The sequence below is a fragment of the Aethalodelphis obliquidens genome, unplaced genomic scaffold, assembly GCF_003676395.1.
Source record: "Aethalodelphis obliquidens isolate GAN/ISIS:26980383/991018 unplaced genomic scaffold, ASM367639v1 scaffold72, whole genome shotgun sequence".
NCBI lineage: Eukaryota > Metazoa > Chordata > Mammalia > Artiodactyla > Delphinidae > Aethalodelphis > Aethalodelphis obliquidens.
In genome coordinates, this window is record NW_020838016.1 from 8,427,357 (window position 1) to 8,450,307 (window position 22,951).

Sequence of the window (22,951 nt, forward strand, 5' to 3'; positions counted from 1 at the left end):
TCTATGAACCACCCTGCCCTTTGCTTCTGTAGCTGAATCCTAGTGCACGCCCTGGTGTTTCTTTAGGATGCATTCAGGTGGTGAAATGGCAATGTCGCAGGACATACACAGTTTAAAGGAGCACTTAACATTTACTGGGTGCCTCCCAGGTGCCCTGTGCCATTTCAGACTTTACAGATGTCTCCCCTGATCCTTGCAAAGACAGGCAAGCTTAGCACATAGAGCACTTTTCAGATGAGTCTCAGAGAGGGTAAGCCCTTGCCAGGGCCCAATGGACAGGAAGGGATTCAAACCCTGCCCTTCATTATATTGTGCTGTCACTAATTTTCCTTAGTGGATGGCCATTAACGGACATGAGCACTTCACTCTGGGTCCTGTCTTGGGGGGAGTAGCAAAGGGCTGCTGTGTGTCCACTCCACCATCGCCAGGGTGGGCAGCTTCTGAGGCCCCCGCCTGCCACTGATGGGGCAGAGGCCTCGAGGCCAGCAAGGAAAGCACCGTGCCCTCCATGACCCAGCATGGTCTCCTCGGGGGCTGCTGCTTGGCCGCTGCTTTCAAATATGGTAAAGGTGTCTTTCAACAGCTCCAAAGTTGGCATGGTGTGCACAGGGATAAAGCAATTTCCCTAAGAAATGTCCCGTGTGGGCCACAGAGCTGCCTACAGTCGGCACCGTGAGAGGCCCTGTTCTGTTTTTTGATTAGACCTTTTTTTTTTGTTTTGAAGTCTATTAATTTATTGAGTAAAAAAATCATTGTCAGACATATTAAATTCAGTTTGGTTCAAATTTGGCTGATGTCCATTTGCAGCAGAGATGAATGGAGGAGAAGAGAAGACACAGTGATGCTGGTAACGGGACCCTGAACAAAACCATCTTCCGTTCATTATAAAAGCGGGCATCACGCAGCCAGCGTGAGTCAGTTAGCTAACGAGCAGGGATAAAACCAAAGTAAGCGAGAACTTTCAAGAAAAGAGGGGCCAGAGCTTTCAGAGGACAAGATGCAGCAGGGGCTCGCTGGAGAACAGTGTTGGGTGCAGAGCTGCCTGCTCACTTAGGGAACACAGTGATCACATCATAGCCCTCGGGTGGAGTGACCCACTCCCGGGTGTGCTTTTCACAGTAGATCTGATCCTCCACAAAGAAATGGCCCTTCTGTTTCAGGTTGTTGCCACAGTCGGTGCACACATAACACTCAGGGTGGGGGTGACGGTCCCGCCGCTTCACAGACATGCTGACAGTGCTGGTGCCACATTTGTCACACATGGGCAGCTTCTGGGCATTTCCAATCTATGCAGCCACTTCGGTGACTGGAGCCTTAACTCTTCTGAATCCTGAGGGATGGTGGGGATCCCCTTTCTCCTCAGACTCCAGGATTTCCTGCAAAACCAGGAGTGAAGCGGACTGTTTTGGAGGCTCATTTAACTCTCGGTTCTCCTGCGGCATCTTGTAAACTTCAGATTCTTTATCAATGACGAGTCCGCTTGGAAGCTGAGCATGGTCTAATGCTCTGCCATTCGTCTCCTGCCCACTGGCTGCCGTCTTTGACTCCAAGGCACTGTTGAAGTTGGAGATGTTTTCAGAGGAGTAGAGGCCAGCTGGGTTGTTGTACTGGTTTGTGATGACCCTGGAGCAGAAGTGGAGGCAGGTGAGGCGGTAAGGGGCAGGGCGCTCTGGTTGTGGGTGCTTCCTATGTGTAGGACCTCTTGCGGTTCAGAGGCTAAATTCATCTTGTATGGATAATGTTTCCCTTCCTCTGTCACCAGAAGCGACCAGATTTTCTGTTCAGATCTGGTTACTGTGAGAGTAAAGTTGTCTGTGCAGCCCTTGATTTTCTCCTGAGCTTCCAAGTGCGTCGATGGCTGTGATTACATCTCCAGCACATAATAAATTAGCTATAGCAGCCTTGCTTCCGGGAGTGACCCGGGAGATGGTGAGAGGCTGCTCGAAGTCCTTGCCCACCACAAGGCAGAAGCCCCACGGTCCCGGGCCATGGAGGACTAGTTGCTGGGTGGTCATGGCACGGTGACGGCGGGCGGCGACTCCAGGGGACAGATGGGGCAGGACGCGGATTGGCGCGTTGGGCTCCCCGACAGCTGTTCTGATTAGATCTTTCATTTTTCTATTTTATTATGCTTAATTTGTATATTTTCACTCTTTTTCATTTACTGATGTAAGTACACCAGCCATGACTTCCTCTGGGCTCTACCTGAATGGGATCCCACAGGTTCCAATATATGGAATGTTTTTTATATTCTTGTTTTCTAGATACTGTACAATTTCTATATAGGTCTCTTTTTTGATCCGAGTTGTTTAAAAGAGAGTTTTCAAAAACGTCCAGGTGGTAGGATTTTGTGATGCATAACCTTGTGATTAATTTCTACTTTTTCTTCTGTGTTACCAGGTTCTGTATTATGTCTGCTTTTTTGGTGAGGTTTTATTTGTGGCCTAATATATGGGCAATTTTTAGAAATACGTATACATCAATTAAATGTCATTACTTATGCAATTTTGGTTTTTCTATGTCTTTACTTAATTTGGTCTATTGATCTGTCATGAGCTGAAAGAGGTGAATTAAAATCATCTGCCTCTACTGTGTATCTGTCTGATCTTTCTTGTATTTCCTGTAGCTTTTGCTTTGAATTTTGGTACTGTTATTTGGTGTGTTCAATCTTCAATTGTGGATTATATTCTTTATTGTTATAAAGTGTTCTTTCTCTCACTTAATATCGTTTGCCCTGAATTCAACCTTACTTGCCTCATATTAAGGTTACTGTACCTGCTTAGTTTGACGTAGCCCTTACTTGATATATATTTACCTTTCCTATTTTGCAACATTGTTCAATTACTTTGCTTTGGGAATATCTCTTAAATATGCCATACGGTGGGAGTTTTGTCTTGTTCCCCAACCTTACAATCTTTTCTTTTTAGTAGTTCACTATGGCCAATCATTAACATAGCTGGTATTTTTTTTTTTTTTTTTTTTTTTTGCGATACGCGGGCCTCTCACTGTTGTGGCTTCTCCCGTTGCGGAGCACATGCTCCGGACGCGCAGGCTCAGCGGCCATGGCTCATGGGCCCAGCCTCTCCGCGGCATGTGGGATCCTCCCGGACCGGGGCACGAACCCGTGTCCCCTGCATCGGCAGGCAGACTCCCAACCACTGCGCCACCAGGGAAGCCCCATAGCTAGTATTTTGGTCATAATTTTACTATCATATTTTATGTCTCTGTGTTTTTGTTCCTATTGCTTCTTTTTTTATTAATTTTTAAATTTTATTTTATCTATTTTTTTATACAGCAGGTTCTTATTAGTCATCAATTTTATACACATTAGTGTATACATGACAATCCCAATCTCCCAATTCATCACACTCCCCCCATCCCCCCGCCACTTTCCCCCCTTGGTGTCCATACGTTTGTTCTCTACATCTGTGTCTCTATTTCTGCCCTGCAAACCAGTTCACCTGTATCATTTTTCTAGGTTCCACATACATGCATTAATATATGATATTTGTTTTTCTCTTTCTGACTTACTTCACTCTGTATGACAGTCTCTAGATCCATCCACGTCTCAACAAATGACCCAATTTCGTTCCTTTTTATGGCTGAGTAATATTCCATTGTATATATGTACCACAACTTCTTTATCCATTTGTCTGTCGATGGGCATTTAGGTTGCTTCCATGACCTGGCTATTGTAAATAGTGCTGCAATGAACATTGGTGTGCATGTGTCTTTTTTTTTTTTTTTTGTGGTACGTGGGCCTCTCACTGTTGTGGTCTCTCCTGTTGCGGAGCACAGGCTCCGGACGCGCAGGCTCAGCAGCCATGGTTCACGGGCCCAGCACTCTGCGGCATGTGGGATCTTCCCGGTCCAGGGCACGAACCTGTGTCCCCTGCATAGGCAGATGGACTCTCAACCACTGCACCACCAGGGAAGCCCCTCATGTGTCTTTTTTTTTCTCATGTGTCTTTTTGAATTATGGTTTTCTCTGGGTATATGCGCAGTAGTGGGATTGCTGGGTCCTATGGTAGTTCTATTTGTAGTTTTTTAAGGAACCTCCATACTGTTCTCCATAGTGGCTGTATCAGTTTACATTCCCACCAACAGTGCAAGAGGGTTCCCTTTTCTCCACACCCTCTCCAGCATTTGTTGTTTGTAGATTTTCTGATGATGCCCATTCTAGCTGGTGTGAGGTGATACCTCATTGTAGTTTTGATTTACATTTCTCTAATAATTAGTGAGGTTGAGCAGCTTTTCATGTGCTTCTTGGCCATCTGTATGTCTTCTTTGGAGAAATGTCTATTTAGGTCTTCTGCCCATTTTTGGATTGGGTGGTTTGTTTCTTTAATATTGAGCTGCATGAGCTGTTTATATATTTTGGAGTTTAATCCTTTGTCCGTTGACTCATTTGCAAATATTTTCTCTGACTCTGAGGGTTGTCTTTTCGTCTTGTTTATGGTCTCCTTTGCTGTTCAAAAGCTTTTAAGTTTCATTAGGTCCCATTTGTTTATTTTTGTTTTTATTTCCATTACTCTAGGAGGTGGATCAAAAAAGATCTTGCTGTGATTTATGTCAAAGAGTGTTCTTCCTATGTTTTCATCTAAGAGTTTTATAGTGTCTGGTCTTAAATTTAGGTCTTGAATCCATTTTGAGTTTATTTTTGTGTATGGTGTTAGGGAGTGTTCTAATTTCATTCTTCTACATGTAGCTGTCCAGTTTTCCCAGCACCACTTATTGAAGAGACTGTCTTTTCTCCATTGTATATCCTTGCCTCCTTTGTCATAGATTAATTGACCATAGGTATGTGGGTTTATCTCTGGGCTTTCTATCTTGTTCCATTGAGCTATGTTTCTGTTTTTGTGCCAGTACCATATTGTCTTGATTACTGTAGCTTTGTAGTATAGTCTGAAGTCAGGGAGTCTGATTCCTCCAGCTCCATTTTTTTCCCTCAAGACTGCTTTGGCTATTCAGGGTCTTTTGTGTCTTCATACAAATTTTAAGATGGTTGTTCTAGTTCCGTAAAAAATGCCATTGGTAATTTGATAAGGATTGCACTGAATCTGTAGATTGCTTTGGGTAGTATAGTCATTTTCACAATATTGATTTTTCCAATCCAAGAACCTGGTGTATCTCTCCATCTGTTGGTACCATCTTTAATTTCTTTCATCGGTGTCTTATAGTTTTCTGCATACAGGTCTTTTGTCTCCCTAGGTAGGTTTATTCCTAGGTATTTTATTCTTTTTGTTGCAATGGTAAATGGGAGTGTTTCCTTAATTTCTCTTTAAGATTTTTCATCATTAGTGTATAGGAATGCAAGAGATTTCTGTGCATTAATTTTGTATCCTGCTACTTTACCAAATTCATTGATTAGCTCTAGTAGTTTTTTGGTGGCATTTTTAGGATTCTCTATGTATAGTATCTTGTCATCTGCAAACAGTGACAGTTTTACTTCTTCTTTTCCAATTTGTATTCCTTTTATTTCTTTTGCTTCTCTGATTGCCGTGGCTAAAACTTCCAAAACTATGTTGAATAATAGTGGTGAGAGTGGACATCTTTGTCTTGTTCCTGATCTTAGAGGAAATGCTTTCAGTTTTTCACCATTGAGAATGATGTTTGCTGTGGGTTTGTTGTATATGGCCTTTATTATGTTGAGGTAGGTTCCTCTATGCCCACTTTCTGGAGAGTTTTTATCATAAATGGGTGTTGAATTTTGTCAAAAGCTTTTTCTGCATCTATTGAGATGATCATTTGGTTTTTCTTCTTCAGTTTGTTAATATGGTGCATCACATTGATTGATTTGCATATATTGAAGAATCCTTGCATCCCTGAGATAAATCCCACTTGATCATGGTGTATGAGCCTTTTAAAGTGTTGTTGGATTCTGTTTGCTAGTATTTTGTTAAGGATTTTTGCATCTATATTCATCAGTGATATTGGTCTGTAATTTTCTTTTTTTGTAGTATCTTTGTCTGGTTTTGGTATCAGGGTGATGGTGGCCTCATAGAATGAGTTTGGGAGTGTTCCTTCCTCTGCAATTTTTTGGAAGCATTTGCAAAGGATGGGTTTTAGATCTTCTCTAAATGTTTGATAGAATTCACCTGTGAAGCCATCTGGTCCTGGAATTTTGTTTGTTGGAAGATTTTTGATCACAGTTTCAATTTCATTACTTGTGATTGGTCTGTTCATATTTTCTCTTTCTTCCTGGTTCAGTCTTGGAAGGTTATACCTTTCTAAGAATTTGTCCATTTCTTCCAGGTTGTCCATTTTATTGGCATAGAGTTGCTTGTAGTAGTCTCTTAGGATGCTTTGTATTTCTGCGGTGTCTGTTGTAACTTCTCCTGTTTCATTTCTAATTTTATTGATTTGAGTCCTTTCCCTCTTTTTCTTGATGAGTCTGGCTAATGATTTGTCAATTTTGTTTATCTTCTCAAAGAACCAGCTTTTAGTTTTATTGACCTATGCTATTGTTTTCCTTGTTTCTATTTCATTTATTTCTGCTCTGATCTTTATGATTTCTTTCCTTCTGCTAACTTTGGGTTTTGTTTGTTCTTCTTTCTCTAGTTCCTTTAGGTGTAAGGTTAGATTGTTTATTTGAGATTTTTCTTGTTTCTTGAGGTAGGCTTGTATAGCTATAAACTTACCTCTTAGAACTGCTTTTGCTGCATCCCATAGGTTTGGATCATCGTGTTTTCATTGCCATTTGTCTCTAGGTATTTCTTGATTTCCTCTTTGATTTCTTCAGTGACCTCTTGGTTATTTAGTAACGTATTGTTTCGCCTCCATGTTTTTGTGTTTTTTACGTTTTTTTCCCTGTAATTTATTTTTAATCTCATAGCCTTGTGGTCAGAAAAGATGCTTGATATGATTTCAATTTTCTCAAATTTACTGAGGCTTTATTTGTGACCTAAGATGTGATGTATCCTGGAGAATGTTCCATTTGCACTTGAGAAGAAAGTGTAAGCTGTTTTTGGATGGAATGTCCTATAAATATCAATTAAATCTATCTGGTCTATTGTGTCATTTAAAGCTTCTGTTTCCTTATTTATTTTCATTTTGGATGATCTGTCCATTGGTGTAAGTGAGCTGTTAAAGTCCCCCACTAGTATAGTGCTACTGTCGATTTCCTCTTTCAGAGCTGTTAGCAGTTGCCTTATGTATTGAGGTGCTCCTATGTTGGGTGCATATATATTTATAATTGTTATATCTTCTTCTTGGTTTGATGCCTTGATCATTATGTAGTGTCCTTCCTTGTCTCTTGTAACATTCTTTATTTTAAAGTCTATTTTATCTGATATGAGTATTGCTACTCCAGCTTTCTTTTGATTTGCATTTGCATGGAATATCTTTTTCCATCCCCTCACTTTCAGTCTGTATGTGTCCCTACGTTTGAAGTGGGTCCCTTGTAGACAGCATGTATATGGGTCTTGTTTTTGTATCCATTCAGCAAGCTTGTGTCTTTTGGTTGGAGCATTTAGTCCATTCACGTTTAAGGTAATTATCGATATGTATGTTCCTATGACTATTTTCTTAATTGTTTTGGGTTTGTTTTTGTAGGTCCTTTTCTTTTCTTGTTTTCCCACTTAGAGAAGTTCCTTTAGCATTTCTTATAGAGCTGGTTTGGTGGTGCTGAATTCTCTTAGCTTTTGCTTGTCTGTGAAGCTTTTGATTTCTCCATCGAATATGAATGAGATCCTTGCTGGGTAGAGTAATCTTGGTTGTAGGTTCTTCCCTTTCATCATTTTAAGTATATCATGCCACTCTCTTCTGGCTTATAGAGTTTCTTTTGAGAAATCAGCTGTTAACCCTATGGGAGTTCCCTTGTATGTTATTTGTCATTTTTCCCTTGCTGCTTTCAATAATTTTTCTTTGTCTTTAATTTTTGCCAATTTGATTACTATGTGTTGCGGCGTGTTTCTCCTTGGGTTTATCCTGTATGGGACTCGCTGTGCTTCCTGGACTTGGGTGGCTATTTACTTTCCCATGTTAGGGAAGTTTTCAACTATAATCTCTTCAAATATTTTCTCTGGTCCTTTCTCTCTTCTCCTTCTGGGGCCCATATAATGCGAATGTTGTTGCATTTAATGTTGTCCCAGAGTTCTCTTAGACTGTCTTCATTTCTTTTCATTCTTTTTTCTTTATTCTGTTCCATGGCAGTGAATTCCACCATTCTGTCTTCCAGGTCACTTATCCGTTCTTCTGCCTCAGTTATTCTGCTATTGATTCCTTCTAGTGTAGTTTTCATTTCAGTTATTGTATTGTTCATCTCTGTTTGTTTGTTCTTTAATTATTCTAGGTCTTTGTTAAACATTTCTTGCATCTCCTTGATCTTTGCCTCCATTCTTTTTCCAAGGTCCTGGATTATCTTCACTATCATTATTCTGAAGTCTTTTTCTGGAAGGTTGCCTATCTCCACTTCATTTCGTTGTTTTTCTGGGGTTTTATCTTGTTCCTTCATCTGGTACATAGCCCTCTGCCTTTTCATCTTGTCTATCTTTCTGTGAATGTGGTTTTTGTTCCACAGGCTGCAGGACTGTAGTTCTTCTTGCTTCTGCTGTCTGCCCTCTGGTGGATGAGGCTATCTAAGAGGCTTGTGCAAGTCTCCTGATGGGAGGGACTGGTGGTGGGTAAAGCTGACTGTTCCTCTGGTGGGCAGAGCTCAGTAAAACTTTAATCCGCTTGACTGCTGATGGGTGGGGCTGGGTTCCCTCCCTGTTGATTGTTTGGCCTGAGGGAACCCAACACTGGAGACTACCTGGGCTCTCTGGTGGGGCTAATGGCAGACTCTGGGAGGGCTCATGCCAAGGAGTACTTCCAGAACTTCTGCTGCCAGTGTCCTTGTCCCCACTGTGAGCCACAGCCACCCCCCGCCTCTGCAGGAGACCCTCCAACACTAGCAGTTAGGTCTGGTTCAGTCTCCTATGGGGTCACTGCTCCTTCCTCTGGGTCCTGATGCACACACTTCTTTGTGTGTGCCCTGCAAGAGTGGAGTCTCTATTCCCTCAGTCCTATCAATGTCCTGCAATCAAATCCCGCTAGCCTTCAAAGTCTGATTCTCTAGGATTTCCTCCTCCCGTTGCCGGACCCCCAGGTTGGGAAGCCTGACGTGAGGCTGAGAACCTTCACTCCAGTGGGTGGACTTATGTGGTATAAGTGTTCTCCATTCTGTGAGTCACCCACCCAGCAGTTATGGGATTTGATTTTAGTGTGGTTGCACCCCTCCTACCATCTCATTGCGGCTTCTCCTTTTTCTTTGGATGTGGGGTATCTATTTTGGTGAGTTCCAGTGTCTTCCTGTTGATGATTGTCCAGCAGCTAGTTGTGATTCTGGTGCTCTCGCAAGAGGGAGTGAGAGCACGTCCTTCTACTCCGCCATCTTGGTTCTTGGTCTCTATTGCTTCTTAAAGCAAAATCTTTCAGTATGGTGTTTTATTTCGTGTTCTTTTTGACAGTTTGGAAGATCTGTATTTTATTCTTCTGGAGTTCTTCTGGACGTTGCCTTTGTAACTATGTAAAAATGTATTTTTTTTTTTTTTTTAGGCTGTACTAGTTGTCTCCCTTCTCAAATAAGTGATCACAAAATTAGTTTACAAATTTGCTCCCAATTTTTATCTGCTTTGTGACAGCTTTTTCTTACGGTGAGTTTTCTTGGCTTACCATATTTTTCCGTGTTCTGTTCCTCCTCTGTTTCTTTTCCAGCATCTTTGACTACATCATGTGCTGGTTCCTAGTTAGAAGAGGCGGACCTTCCTGAATCAGCATTTTGCAAGGGATGCATGTAGAGGAGATGCCAGGAGGTATTTTAGGAGAGCAGGATTGCTCCCTGGTTCCTGGTAACTCTGTTCACAGGACTGTGTTTGTGATTTCTTTTAGCTTCTACCCAGTCAGCAGAGATCTGCAGCCCTGGGCTTCCCCCAGTTCAGGCCCTTCTCCCGCTCTGCCTCAGCAGCACACTGCTTCCTGTGAAGATGGCAGACCTGTAAAGTTTTCTCTATTAGCCCTGCCCTCCTCTTTCCCCACAGTGTCAGAGGCAGCTCCCACGGCTAGACCGCATACCCTGTTCCCATTGTTCCTGATTAGGAATCATTGGTCTTCTCCTTCAGGGAGTGCCAGCTACTGGCTGGCTCTGCCATCTTCAACTGAGATCTGCAGCCACAGGTGTCTTCTGTAGGTGTTTTCTCACACCTCGTTTGATCTTCAGTGGTTTTGGCAACGCTTGACCATTTTTTTGGCAGCCTCTCTTTATAAGTTGTGGTTGGATTACAAATGTGTTCTAGTTTTGCTGAAGAAAAAATTTGCATTCCTCTTTCTCTTTCTCCTTTATTTTGGGTGATTTTGGATATGAAAAGGAGTAACTATTCTGCTCTCTTAGAACTGTCTAGTGTTGTACATTTTTATGTATTCTGGTATTTCCTGAAACATTAGCCAGAACTCTCTGGATAGGGTCAGCATGAGCTGAAGCTGGGGTCTGACCGTAGAAAGGAAAGAAAATGGGAGTCGAGAATAAAATTGGAGGGTTAAAAAAGCAAGGCATATTATTGCTGCCTGTGCCGCATGGCACTTTGGCTGGGACTGTGCCACTGTTTGGGTGGGAGGTCATGGCCAGGCAGAGCAGGGCATGAAAAATATCTGCCTCCTCATCTATCTCAAGGAAAGCCTAGGAGCTCTCAGACCAGGGAGGGGAGGACACACACCTCTGCTCTGGACAGCTTGCAGGGCTCAGCTCTCCATCTCTTCCCACACCCGGGGCCCATCCAAACAGCGCAAGCACCCTGGATTCTGGCTAGTCTCTTAGTGATGGCGGCCAAGTCCTGAAAACCAGGATCTTGTCTCAGCGGAGGTTGCCCAGGGTCAATGCTGTTAACTATGTTTATATGCCTAAAGAAAGAGCTAGCCCATCCAAAGGGAAGGTGTATATGCAGGATGCCCAGAAGATAGAGCCAGAGAGGAAAACCTGCCCGCAGAATCTCAGGCTTGACTTTTGATATTGTCTCTTAGCTTCCCACACCACCTGGAGGGAGCATTTTACCCCCATTCAACAAATGAGGAAACTGGAGTCTTAGAGAGGCAAAGAGTCCTTCCTGTGGACACACAGCTAAGCGATGGAGAGAGGGATTTGCATATACTTCTCGCTGGCTCCAGAGTCGGGGCATCAACTCTCTCATCCCCCTGCCTCCAACTCACCTTCCCATGGAGACCCCACCCCATCCTCAGATGGTTATCTTATGTCCGTGTCCACGTCCCTGGGTGACCTTGGTGGCTCCTTGCTCAGTGTCTGGCTTCTCAAGCCTGGCTGCACTTTAAATGCTGCTTAAGCTCCCCAGGGCAGCCAGGGATGGGAACCAATGGGCCACACCCTAAACATCTTTGACCCCCTGTCTTGGGCACTTTGTCCCCCCCAACCTTGGCACAGGGCTTGTTTCTTGGGACCAAATGCATTGGGGTTCTCTATGTTCTGTGATCTTGAGCAAATCAAACTTCTCTGGGCTCAGTGCTTATTTCTGAAATAAAATTGCCTGTGACTACTCTAAGAGCCGAACACAGACTCTGAAGCCAGATGGCCTGTGTGAATCTGGGCTCAACCCCTTCTTAACCGTAGGACGTTGGTTAATTACTTATCTCCTCTATACTCTTTACTTTTCTCATCTATAAAATGGGAATGATAATGAATGTCTTATAGGGAGGTCTTAAGGATTAAATGAGCTAATAAATATGAATCACTTAAAACAGTGTCTGGCATATGGCAAGTTCTAGATAAGTGCCAGATATCATTCGATTCATTAGTTACTGTTATTAATGCACGCCCAGGGCCCAGCCAAGGCATGGGCATAAGTGGCTGTCGAGGCTGCTGTAATAACCCGCGTCCTTTGCTTCCTTCCAGGAGCTTGGGCCCCTGCCCCAGCCCCGCAGAGGCTGTGGACGTGTACGGTCCGGAAGCCTGGTTTCCAGCCCCGTGGCCCATCCCTGGCTGCGGGGACCGGAAGCTCCCACGAGGTAGCGGTGGCCCGCAGCGGCCCCGTCCCGGCAGCGAGCCATGGGCCAGAAGCTCTCGGGGAGCCTCAAGTCGGTGGAGGTGCGAGAGCCGGCGCTGCGGCCGGCCAAGCGCGAGCTGCGGGGAGCGGAGCCGGGGCGGCCGGCGCGGCTGGACCAGCTGCTGGACATGCCGGCAGCGGGGCTGGCGGTGCAGCTGCGCCACGCGTGGAACCCCGAGGACCGCTCGCTCAACGTCTTCGTCAAGGATGACGACCGGCTCACCTTCCACCGGCACCCGGTGGCGCAGAGCACGGACGGCATCCGCGGCAAGGTGGGCCACGCCCGCGGCCTGCACGCCTGGCAGATCTACTGGCCGGCGCGGCAGCGGGGCACACACGCTGTGGTGGGCGTGGCCACGGCGCGGGCCCCGCTGCACTCGGTGGGCTACACGGCACTGGTGGGCAGCGACGCCGAGTCCTGGGGCTGGGACCTGGGCCGCAGCCGCCTCTACCACGACGGCAAGAACCGACCCGGCGTGGCCTACCCCGCCTTCCTGGGGCCCGATGAGGCCTTCGCGCTGCCCGACTCGCTGCTCGTGGTGCTGGACATGGACGAGGGCACACTCAGCTTCGTCGTGGACGGCCAGTACCTGGGCGTGGCCTTCCGTGGCCTCAAGGGCAAGAAGCTTTACCCGGTGGTGAGTGCTGTGTGGGGCCACTGTGAAGTCACCATGCGCTACATCAATGGCCTTGACCGTAAGTGCAGCCTGCTGAGGGGGGGAAGGGGTGGGCAGGGGTGGGTCCAGAGGCTGCCTGTCCCAGGCAGAACTGGGGGGGCGGGGAGACGGGGGAAAGCATCCTCCTGAGGCCCCATCCTCCATCAGCACTTGGGATAATCCTGAACTCGTGGTGAGGACGTGGACTCCGAGGCCAGGCTCCTGGGTTTGGACCTTGACTCTTTTCTGCTTGCTGGGTGATCTTGGCGTGTGCCTCAGTTTCCCTTTCTGCGAAAGTGGCTCAATGATAGTAATCTAGCTCTGGGTTGTTGTGAGAAGTCAAATAAGATAATAATATATGTGACGTGCTTAGGACAGTGCTTAGAAGTGGCGCCTAATAAGTGATTTGGGTGTTGATGCTAAAATTACGAACGTTTCAGTCGCTGTAAGGGTTGTGCAAAACGATGTCTCCCGTGTTTCTGGCTTCAAGTTCACAGTGGGAGGAGAGTGACTAGTAGAAGACACAGTCCCTGCACTTGAATCCCATGCACTCGAGTTACTGATAAATAATAAGTAGTGATAACTATCATTTATTGAACACCTACTGTATGCAGGGGCTGAACACTCAAATCTAGGTCTTCCTGCTGAGCTCTCTGTTAAAGGGGGCATCTGGCTGATTATTGCCTCATGGGAATGAGAGCCGCAAGTTGTGGAATCTTCTGATTTCTTTCAAGAGGACCTAGAAATCTAGATTTTGTGTGAACTATTCCAATTTTTAACGTTGGCAGTGGCTTAAGACACCGTGTGGACACACAAAACACCCTCGCAGGTTGCACAGAAGCCCACAGGCTGCTGCGTTTGACTGCTGACAGCTCTAAGGCCTCCTCTCATTTAATATACACAACCATCCTGTGAGGCAGCTTAGAAATCCTAGTAACGAAAATAGTTCTTGGTTTTAGGAGGGAGTCACTTAGGGAGGCAGGGTGGCCTCTGGACAGAGGTGCATGTGTTCGCCTGTCCCGTGTTGAATCCCAGCCGAGTGGGGCCTGGAGTCAGTCACCTGTGAGCTTGTACACACCTCATCCAAACAGGCTTCCTGCCACACCCCTGACGAAACTCCCAGTGCTGGGCGCTTAAAGCCAGAATTCCAGCTTATTCATTTTATTTATTTTTTTTTTTTTGCGGCACGCGGGCCTCTCACTGCTGTGGCCTCTCCCGCCGCGGAGCACAGGCTCCGGACGCGCAGGCCCAGCGGCCATGGCTCACGGGCCCAGCCGCTCCGCGGCATGTGGGATCCTCCCGGACCGGGGCACAAACCCACCTCCCCTGCATCGGCAGGCGGACCCTCAACCACTGCACCACCAGGGAAGCCCCTAGCTTATTCATTTTAAATGAGAGATATAATTGCCCCTCTTCAGAGAAGAGAAACTCAAGAGCAGAGCTATGGAGAACCAGAGCCCGAACCTCCCCAGGTGTGTCAGCCTCCGAAGCCCACTCTTTTCCCATGCTCCCCCCTTTGGCTGAGGGGCTGAGAGTGACACTCCAGAAAAGAGGTCAAGAACAAGATTTTACTCAAGTAAAAATTGACGTTGACTCAGGTTAGCGTGGGTTGACCATTTTCAAGGGTGACAGACCACCAGAAAGTGGCTGGTGTGCTCCACTCTGTGGTACAATTGGCGACACTTTTGCTCATGTTTCATTTCCGTGGTTGTTGGACTCAGGTTGCCATTGAATGGCAGAGTGGCCTGTTTTCTCTGATTAACTGGTTAAGTAAAGAGAGGATGAGTGTGTCCTGAATCGGGCTAGTTTAGTCACCGCAGTGCCTTGTGGAGAATGTTGAGAACCCTCAAAGACATGATGACCAGGCAAACCCCAGTGCTTAGAAAACCAACAGCAACAACAAATACTCTCTTTAAATGGAATTGGAAAATCTACTTGCCAGAGCTGATCACTGGACTACGAGGATGGCCTTGGTGTACCCAGGCTCTGGGATCTGACATGCCTCATTTCCCACTGCATCCCCAATGCTCAGTGGTTTTGTGTCTTTGGTGAGTCACTCTAATGCTTTAGGGCTCGTTTTACTCATCTGTAAAATGGGACAGTGTCAGGTCCCTTTCATAGCTGCTGTGAGATCTTGCGTGACGGCACCAATGCTATGGTAGCTGGGATTAAAGGCTGGCACTGATACCCAGAGGAATTACCTGAGCCAACCATTGGGCCCCCAAGGTGGGCTTCCTCTTGGGTATTGATTCACACTTGGACTATTGTCTGCTGATTCGTTTACTGGCACAAAACTAAGGTGCTAACAAGGTTGCAGCCACGAAGGATAGGATCAAGGGTATTCAAGCCATGGTGTTCCGCTTGCTGTGCTGTGGGGGGTGGAGGCTGGGTGGGAGAGGACGGTCGTGATCAGAGCATTCTGAGCTCTTGGGTCCTTCAGGTGGCTGGAGCTGCTTGGTGAGACTAAAACTTGGAGCATTCTGTCCTCCCTGTCGGCAGTGACTTTTTCAGGTTGGCTGAGGCTAGAAAGCCCATCCAGGAGGCAAGGGGAGACCAGGCCAGGATGTCATATGATGCGAGCCTGTGGCATCCCCTGTTGGGTGACAGGATTAGGCTTGAGTGCTATGGTGCTGGCCCCTTCTCCAGATAGGAGTGATGTTCCCTATCTTGGGCAGGGTGTGATTGCAGAAAGGGGGAGCTCAGCTTTTTTGAACAAGCCCTGACTACAGGGTGAGCCACCAAAGAACAGGCTGAGGGGAGTCTGACGGGCTGGTTGGGAAGGGACTGTGTGATGCCTGTAGCTAGTGACCTGGGCTGCAGTCCAGCGGATCCCGGGACACCGAGAAGGGTTTGGCCCTAGGGAGTCTCTGGGGCAGGTAGGGTGACCCAAGGTGGAATTCTGTGCATGAAAAGAATTATGAGCCAATTGGTTGTGGCCACGAAGGTGGGTCCCCAAATTCAGACCCAACAAGGGGGTTAGGTGACCACAGTTAGAGACAGGCTCTAGGGCAGAAAAGCAGGGCCGCTCTCTGGGGTTGCTTCCCCACAAGGCCATGCGGGGTAGAACAGATGGGGTTAGAGTTTGGTCCCAGGACTCACCAGGAGGCCCTGGACGATGATTACCTCCTCGCTCTGGACCTCAGTGTTCTCCTTTGTAAAACAGGCGTGATAAAGCTCGCCAGCACAGAGCAGGGCCACAGCGACCGGTGCTCGCTGCTTTGACTAACTAGGTGAGCTGGGCCAGGTCCGGGGCTTCACCTCTGGATAAAAACAAAAGTGGCCTCAATAAGAGACTTCCCTTCTAATGTGTAGGAAGGAAGTTAATGGGCATGATTTTCTCAATTTTTGATTTTTATGACTATGAAAGCAAGACTTAGGAAGAGCAGACTGTCTGTCACTCTGAAGTATGTGTTTGTGGAGGACAAGAGCTCCTGGAAGTGCATTTTTCCTATTACAGATGTGTTCTTCGGCTACACCATGGAACGAAACAGCTCAGCGTCTTGGGGGGTTTACAGTAGAGAGCTGCAGGATGCCCAGGGGCTCTGCCATCCGAGTGAGCTGGGAAGTGCAGAACCGAGGCCAGGCAGACAGGCCAGCTGGCTCCGGATGACTGGGTCCAGGGTCAAATAATAACAGCAATCACAGCGCCACGCTAACAACACTTCTCTGATACTTAGTCTGTGCTGGGCTAGATTCTAAGCACTTTACAAATTTTAATTCGTTTAATCCTTGTAACAACTCTTTGAGCTAATACCTTTATTAGCATCTTCATTTTCCGATGAAGAAATTGAAGCCCAGAGAGCTTGAGTAATTTGCTCAAGGTCACACAGCTAATAACTGGATCAAACTGAGGCACACTGGCTTAGTGGTCCCTTGTGGAGACGTTTACAGACAAGGCAGGAAGAGAAGGAATAGGAGAGGCTGCTCCACCTGGCTGGGTGGCCACTCAGCAAAGGACTGGACCCTTTCCTTCAGCGGTGAGTTTGGAGGAAGCCCTGAGATGCTGTCCCTCCTCCCCGGTTTCACCTCCAGCCCACCAAGAGGAGAGGGGACCCCAGACGGAGCAGCTTTGATTTGAGGGTCATAATAATTATACATTTGGGGGATTCCACCCAAGTTCTGTGCCCTGGGCCAAGTGTTTTACTCATTTTCTTTTTTTTTCAGCCCACGCAATAAACCTTGAGGCAACGTCATTGTTATTAAACCCATCTTATAGCCAGTGGCAGAACTGCCCTGAAACCCAGGTCGTCGGGACCATTGCCGTGCCTCCTGCTACCTAGGTCGGCCCTGCTGCCTCCACTGTGCCCGCCGATTCCAAAGAGCAGGTGTCCGAGCCCAGGGCTGACTAAGCGGGGACAGGGAGCGGGTACCCCAGGATCTCAGGCCCAGCGGGCAGGGAAGCCTTGTCCACCTGCTTCGAGCCAGGGAAACTGTCGTTCCAGACGTCATTCCTAGATGGTTTAATTGATCTGCCAACAAGCATTTATTGGCACATCAGCTCAGCAGAGGAGGCTGGTGTCCAGCCAAGGCTTCTGGTACTGATGAAGGGCAGAGAGTTTTCTACCGGGATGGCTGCAAGGACACCGTCCCCTTGCCAGAGCTGTGTGCACTGCACTCACGACCTTCCCGCCCAGCTCCCCTGTGTCTCCTGGGTGGCACCATCCTCTGGACTCTGCTCTTCTCCCCTCCTGAGCCAGGTCCAGGCCTGGTCTCCCCTTTGCCCCGCACCCTATCATTGCCCTGACTCCAGCTCACCACAGCCCTCAACCCAGGGCTCTGTCCCCTGCATCCCCAATTCAAGGCTGAGTCCTCTCCCATCCCCCCCTCCCCAATCCCCGCTTTGCCCCAGTCACTCACTTTTCCACATGTGTATGCCTTCTTGGGTGGGTGTGAAGCTCCCCAGGGCACAGATGGTCAGCCAGGAGGCATGTGTGGGGAAGCGGGCACACTGGGGACTTTAAAATACTTTTGAAAGGTAAAGGATGCATGTGGCAACAAATTTCAACGCTACCAAAGCGTGCCTGGTGAAATACCTCCACCCCGAAGCTCCCCAGCCTCTCTTCCTGCTGGTGACCACCAGGATCACTTTCTCCTATGTCCTTCCAGAATCTTATGACAGAGAAGTTTCACACAAATGTGATCGTACTGTGAACACCGCTCTGCACCTCGTTTTCCGCCTTAATAGATCTTGGTGATCGTTTCATATGATTAACGTAGAGCTGCCTCATTCCTTATTAACAGCTGCATGGGTTTCCATGGTGTGGCTGTGTCATAATTGGATTATCCAGACCCTTATTTTTGGACCTTTAGGCAGTTTCCAGTCTTTGAGAATAAACTTTTGGTCCTGATTTGAATTTTATTTCTGCCCCCTGCTGGCTAATTGACATCCTCAAGCCTTTGTTTTGCCATCTGTGCAGTGGGAATAATTATATGTACCTTGCAGGGTTGGTGAGTATTGAGATAGATGCAGAAACGCAGCGTGGTCCAGCATGTGACTCACGTTAGGTGCGGGGTGGAGGGGAGCTGTTGATATCACACACTTAGCCTGCATCATTGATTGTGCTGTGTCCAGTGCTGCGCTTGTCTTGGGCACCCGATGAATGCTTGTGAAAGATTTGGTTTCTGATTTAAAATACGGCACAATCACATTAATTTGCAGTTAAGACGGCTTCAGACTCATTGTTGGACAACGATCATTTGAGATATATAATTCAGTCAGTCCTTACATGGGATGTATGTCAGCACAGTGAGACCCCTGGACCCCTGACTTGCACAGAGCAGGTTCATAAGAGGTGTGTTTCGCTCTTTTGTTATTGCTGCTGCTGCTGAGAGTGGCAGTTCTCTGAGGCGGGACTGCATCCTAGCCGCCTCAGCCACCCTCATAGCGGAGTATATAGTAGGTGCTCAATAAGTGCATGTTTTCTCCATCGCAGGGCGACTGGAGTCATAGTTGCCTGGAACGAAGTGAGGCTGGCTCTGAGCTGTCACCCCCTTGAAGCCTGACCCCGGAGTGACCCACTTCCACCCCTCATTGTGCACCGTGCACAGCACATCTGTCCCCACACCCGGGCCAAGCAGAGGCTGCATGATGGCCCAGCAATTCAATTCAGGATCTCAGCATTCAGAAACTGGCCCCTACCCTTTGTTTCCCACTAAAAAGGAACAGACTTTCAGCTGAAAAAAGGTTTCACTCAGACGCTGTGGCCCTGCTTTGAGGGCTTTTTTCCCCACAATTAACACAATCATGAGTAGGTTCAGTCCAGGAAGTCCTGCCTGCAGAAGGGAGCTTTGAAACGCAGGCCCGTTTGGGACAGGTGTCACCGTGGGCCACCGCAGAGCTGCTGCCGTCTTTCTCAGAGGCTCACAGCCTGGTGTCATGGGAAGAACTGCGGCTCAGGGATCTCCCAGCCCCGGGCCCAGTCCTGACTTGGCTGCTCGTTAGCTGTGACCTTGAGCGAGTCACTTCACCCCTGAGCCGGTTTCCTCATCTGTAATAGTAATAGAAATTGACTTTGCCACGATCCATCGGGATCGTGGGTCATATATGGCAAGTGACTAGGCTGGTGCCGGGCACATAGAAGATACTGAAAAAGGTAGGTTTAAAAATTGCCGGTTGTAACTATTATAGCTCTCGTAGGCTGTTAAAGTTACTTAGTGTTATTGGATGTGGAAATAATTATTGTTATTCAATTTGGGTCCACACTGTGAGCTCTGAGGGATTCCACACAAGGGAATACATTGGTCTGGGGAGGTTTTGGACTCTTTTCTCTTTAGGATACATGAAGGAAATGCCACCTGAGGTCCAGAGGCCACTGTGAGCTCGTCACAGGTGAGCTGGGAGTGCTCAGCCTTCCCTGCGAGCAGCCTTAAAGGCTTCCAGCTAAATGTCTGGCTCAAGCGCTCTGTAGCTCCCGCGGGTGACTTGCCTGGTGAGCATGTGTTCAGCACGGATGTCCAAACAAGTGGTGTCCTCGCCAGCTGTGCCCGCACATGTGTTCAGCGGGGATGGGCTGTGAGGTGGTGGGCCTGAAGACCAGCATCTGCCTCTGAACAGATGGTTGCTAGGCCTGGCTGCGGGCTGGCCGCTACTGGACCATGGAGGAAAGGGAGTGAGGAGGAGATGGCCGGTCTCCACCTTTCTGGGACTAGCAGGGCTTGAAGACAGGCCCCAGGCTTTAGGGCTGGAACGGGCCATTCAGCAGCCTGTGCAAGACCCACATTTTACAGGTGGGAGCTGAGTGGACTAGAGAGTTGGGAGGACTGGCCCGAGGTCACCCGCTAATGAGCGGCAGAACCAGACTAAAACCCAGGCCTCCAATCCCTCCTTGACAGTGCACCTTGCCAGAAACAAGAGAATAAGCATTCAGTGCCGTTTATGAGTCCATATTGAAAAGCCCGACATAGGTGAAGGAGGACGTAGGAGTTCAGGAGGAGAATGATGGGTGAGGGTGGAAGGGCCTTTGGAGCTTGGGTGCAATTTAGAAGAGGTGCTCCCCACTCCCACATCCACACACAGGAAGACCCTCCGTGGCCTCTCAGTGCCTCCCACATGTCAGATAACCCCCTCCTGCTCAGACCACAGAACTAGGGGTTTCAGCGCCGGCAGGACCAGACATAACTGATCTCTCCATTTACTACCTGGATGACCCGGGCATAGGTTTCCTAACTTCTCCATCCTGTACAGTGGGTGTGATGCTGGGACTTCGCCATAGACTTGTAGTCGGCTGCGCACCTCAAACTTTCACGTGCCGCTCACGTCCGCTGGGGATCTTGTTAAAAGCAGGTTCTGACTCAGCAGGTCTGGGTAGGGCCCCAGACTGCATTTCTGACAAGCTCCTAACGACGCTGATGATATAGCCTGTTGAGGCATCAGGCAGTCTGTTCAGCAGAAGGGTTTCCTGAAGCCGGTGTCAGCAGCTGCCACTGCATGGAAACACCCTGAAATACAGCACAGCCAGACCATTCGTTCTCACCCCTGCCGACGGGCGTCGGTGGGACTGGCCTGGGTGCCGCTGGGAGGGGCACAGGGCAAGGCCTCCAGGACGGCTCGTCGCCAAGTGAATCCATACTCTTATGCATGAATTTCCCGCGAGGGCGACTTCGTTTGGGAAGGGATTACCGCAAATAGAAACAGCTCCGTGTTAAAACAGTCATCGCGTGAGCACTTAACAAGAGGCCAGGCACAGCTCAGCACGGCACGTGCGCCATCTGATTTAAACTGCCACAGCCCCGTGCAAACGCCCGTGAGCGTTCTGTGCGTGTTATCTCGTTCCATCCACGGATGACAAGGCACTGCTCTCCCATGTCACTCGTGAGGAGACTGAGGCTGAGGGGGGATGAAGAGCCCGCTCATGGCAGGAGCTTGGCAGGCAGCCATCCGGCAATCTTGAACCCACACCTCTCACCTCCGTGCCGCTCGGGGTCATGTGAGTCTGCCGTGGCTCTGTGGGTGGTCCCAGGCCTCGGCTGTCCTGCGCTCCGCAGAAGGGCTCCCCGACGCGATGGTGCCGGCGGCTCCCACTGCCACAGCCTGTGAGCACCCTTAAATACCGCACAGCCAGATCATCTGTCCTCACCCCTGCCCGTGGGAGTGGGTGTTGCCGGGAAGGCAAGGCACAGAGCAAAGCACATTTGCAGGAGGGTGTTCGAACCGCTGGGAGAGCAGACAGCCTGCTGGGCTATGCCTGCGGCCAGCGAGCCGGCTGATTCTCCCCATCTCCTCACTTGGTTAAGACCAGGGGGCGGTTAGCATGAGTTATGGCCTAACCCAGACACTAATAAGGCTGCTTGTCTGAGGCCGTCCATAATTCACGTTAAGCCTGTGCCGTTTAATGGCCCTGCTTCATCGGATCTCCCTGGACTCGGTGCCTCCCTAATGATTTATTTGCTTGGGATGAAATTAAGCCGAGACAGGGTGAGCTTGGAAAACACTGCCGAGCCAGTTCTCCCCAGTTCTTCCTCCTCAGCAGCAGCTGCTTTCTATAAATAGAGCTGCGAGCCCCGCTTCGTGACCTGCCTGCTGGGAACCCCAACGGGTACAGGCTGCCCCATCCTGGGGCCCCACCTGACGAGGCACCTGAGGTCCCCATCTCTCACACCTCCAAGGCCCATGACCTCACCAGGGAGCACTGAGGGCCAGAGCTGCCAGCAGAGACATGGTCGTCCTTTAAGTAGAAGCGTCGACCCATTTGGATCCATTTGAGTCAATCCATTCGGAGCCACAGCGGCATTCCAGATCTTGTCCCATTGGTTGAGGTCTCTCCCTCAAAATGCATCCACGATGGTGTCCCAGGGTGAGGGCGGTTTTGCCCTAGTGCTTGCTGAGGTGGACAGTAGCCCTCTGCTCGTTGTCTGGGCCCTGCTGGGGGTGCCATGTGGGATCCCGGTCTTCCCCCTGAGGGTGGCTCCCTCTGGGGTGAGGGGCCAGAATCACAGCCCGGGGCCACTCACAAAGCTCACCCAGGGGCCAAGCATCGAGAAAAGGGGAGGGACGTTTAGTTGAGGCTCCCTTGGAAATCCAGACCCCAGGAGATCCAAGTTGCCTGAGGGAAGGGGTGGGCGTAAGGTTGCATGTGTAGTGGGCGGGTCCAGGAATGGGATGCTCTCAGGCACCCCACTGCTGCCTCCACTGCACGTCTGCCCCAGACCCCCTCCCGTCCACCTGTGCCCCGCCTCTCCTGTGTCATCTCTATTCCCTCATAATTTGGGTATCTCTTGGGGATAGCTCACCAGGACCCTGACCCCTCCTTGGTCCCTGACCGCTTCCGCCTCCCTGTTAGCTGACACGTTATTTTCCCAGGTCTTGGTTTAAAGTCCTGAGCGTTTCTGATGGGCCAGCGCTTCTCAGGTGCAGACAGAGGTTCCCACCAGCCCTCTGATTGGTGCCTCTGGGTCAGGTCCCACCTGCTGGTTCCCTTAGTTGTGGGGAATCCTGGAGCTGGTCACTTGGCACACTTACCTGGACCTCAGCGACCCTCAGGGAGAGTGGGAGAAACACAGGTTCTGGCTGTCTCTGAATCCATGGACCCTGGAAAGTGTGTGTGTGTATTATAAGCTTCCCAGTTGATCAAGCCATCAACGCAGCACTGGCTGGAAGTCAGCTCCTTGAGATGCCTGGCTGGAAGGAGGCTGCTGGAGTGAGTAGGGGTGCAGGGTCATGTAGTGAGGGGGGGTGCTGGTGGCTAAGCAGAGATGTCCCAGGTTTACAGGTACTAGTTGTCGGGAGGTGCTTGGAAAAGGTGGAGGGGATAGGTCCTGGAAGGAGCT

General features: G+C 48.8%; 1 protein-coding gene and 1 pseudogene across 2 annotated transcripts in view; one reads left to right on the plus strand and one right to left on the minus strand.

Annotated features, from left to right (window-relative positions):
* The window catches only part of SPSB4 (splA/ryanodine receptor domain and SOCS box containing 4), an 83,555-nt gene that overhangs the window by 8,527 nt on the left and 52,077 nt on the right, over positions 1–22,951 (plus strand). The window contains exons 2-3 of one of the 2 annotated variants that reach the window (XM_027091642.1): positions 11,879–12,725; positions 16,850–18,548. In XM_027091642.1, coding sequence (XP_026947443.1) covers positions 12,032–12,725; positions 16,850–16,965 — 810 coding nt within the window. In that variant the 5' untranslated portion in view covers positions 11,879–12,031 and the 3' untranslated portion in view covers positions 16,966–18,548. Of the gene's footprint in view, positions 1–11,878; positions 12,726–16,849; positions 18,549–22,951 lie in introns of those variants that run through there. The other variant, XM_027091641.1, reaches the window with a different exon arrangement.
* Positions 1,047–2,015, minus strand: LOC113612070 (PDZ and LIM domain protein 1 pseudogene; annotated as a pseudogene).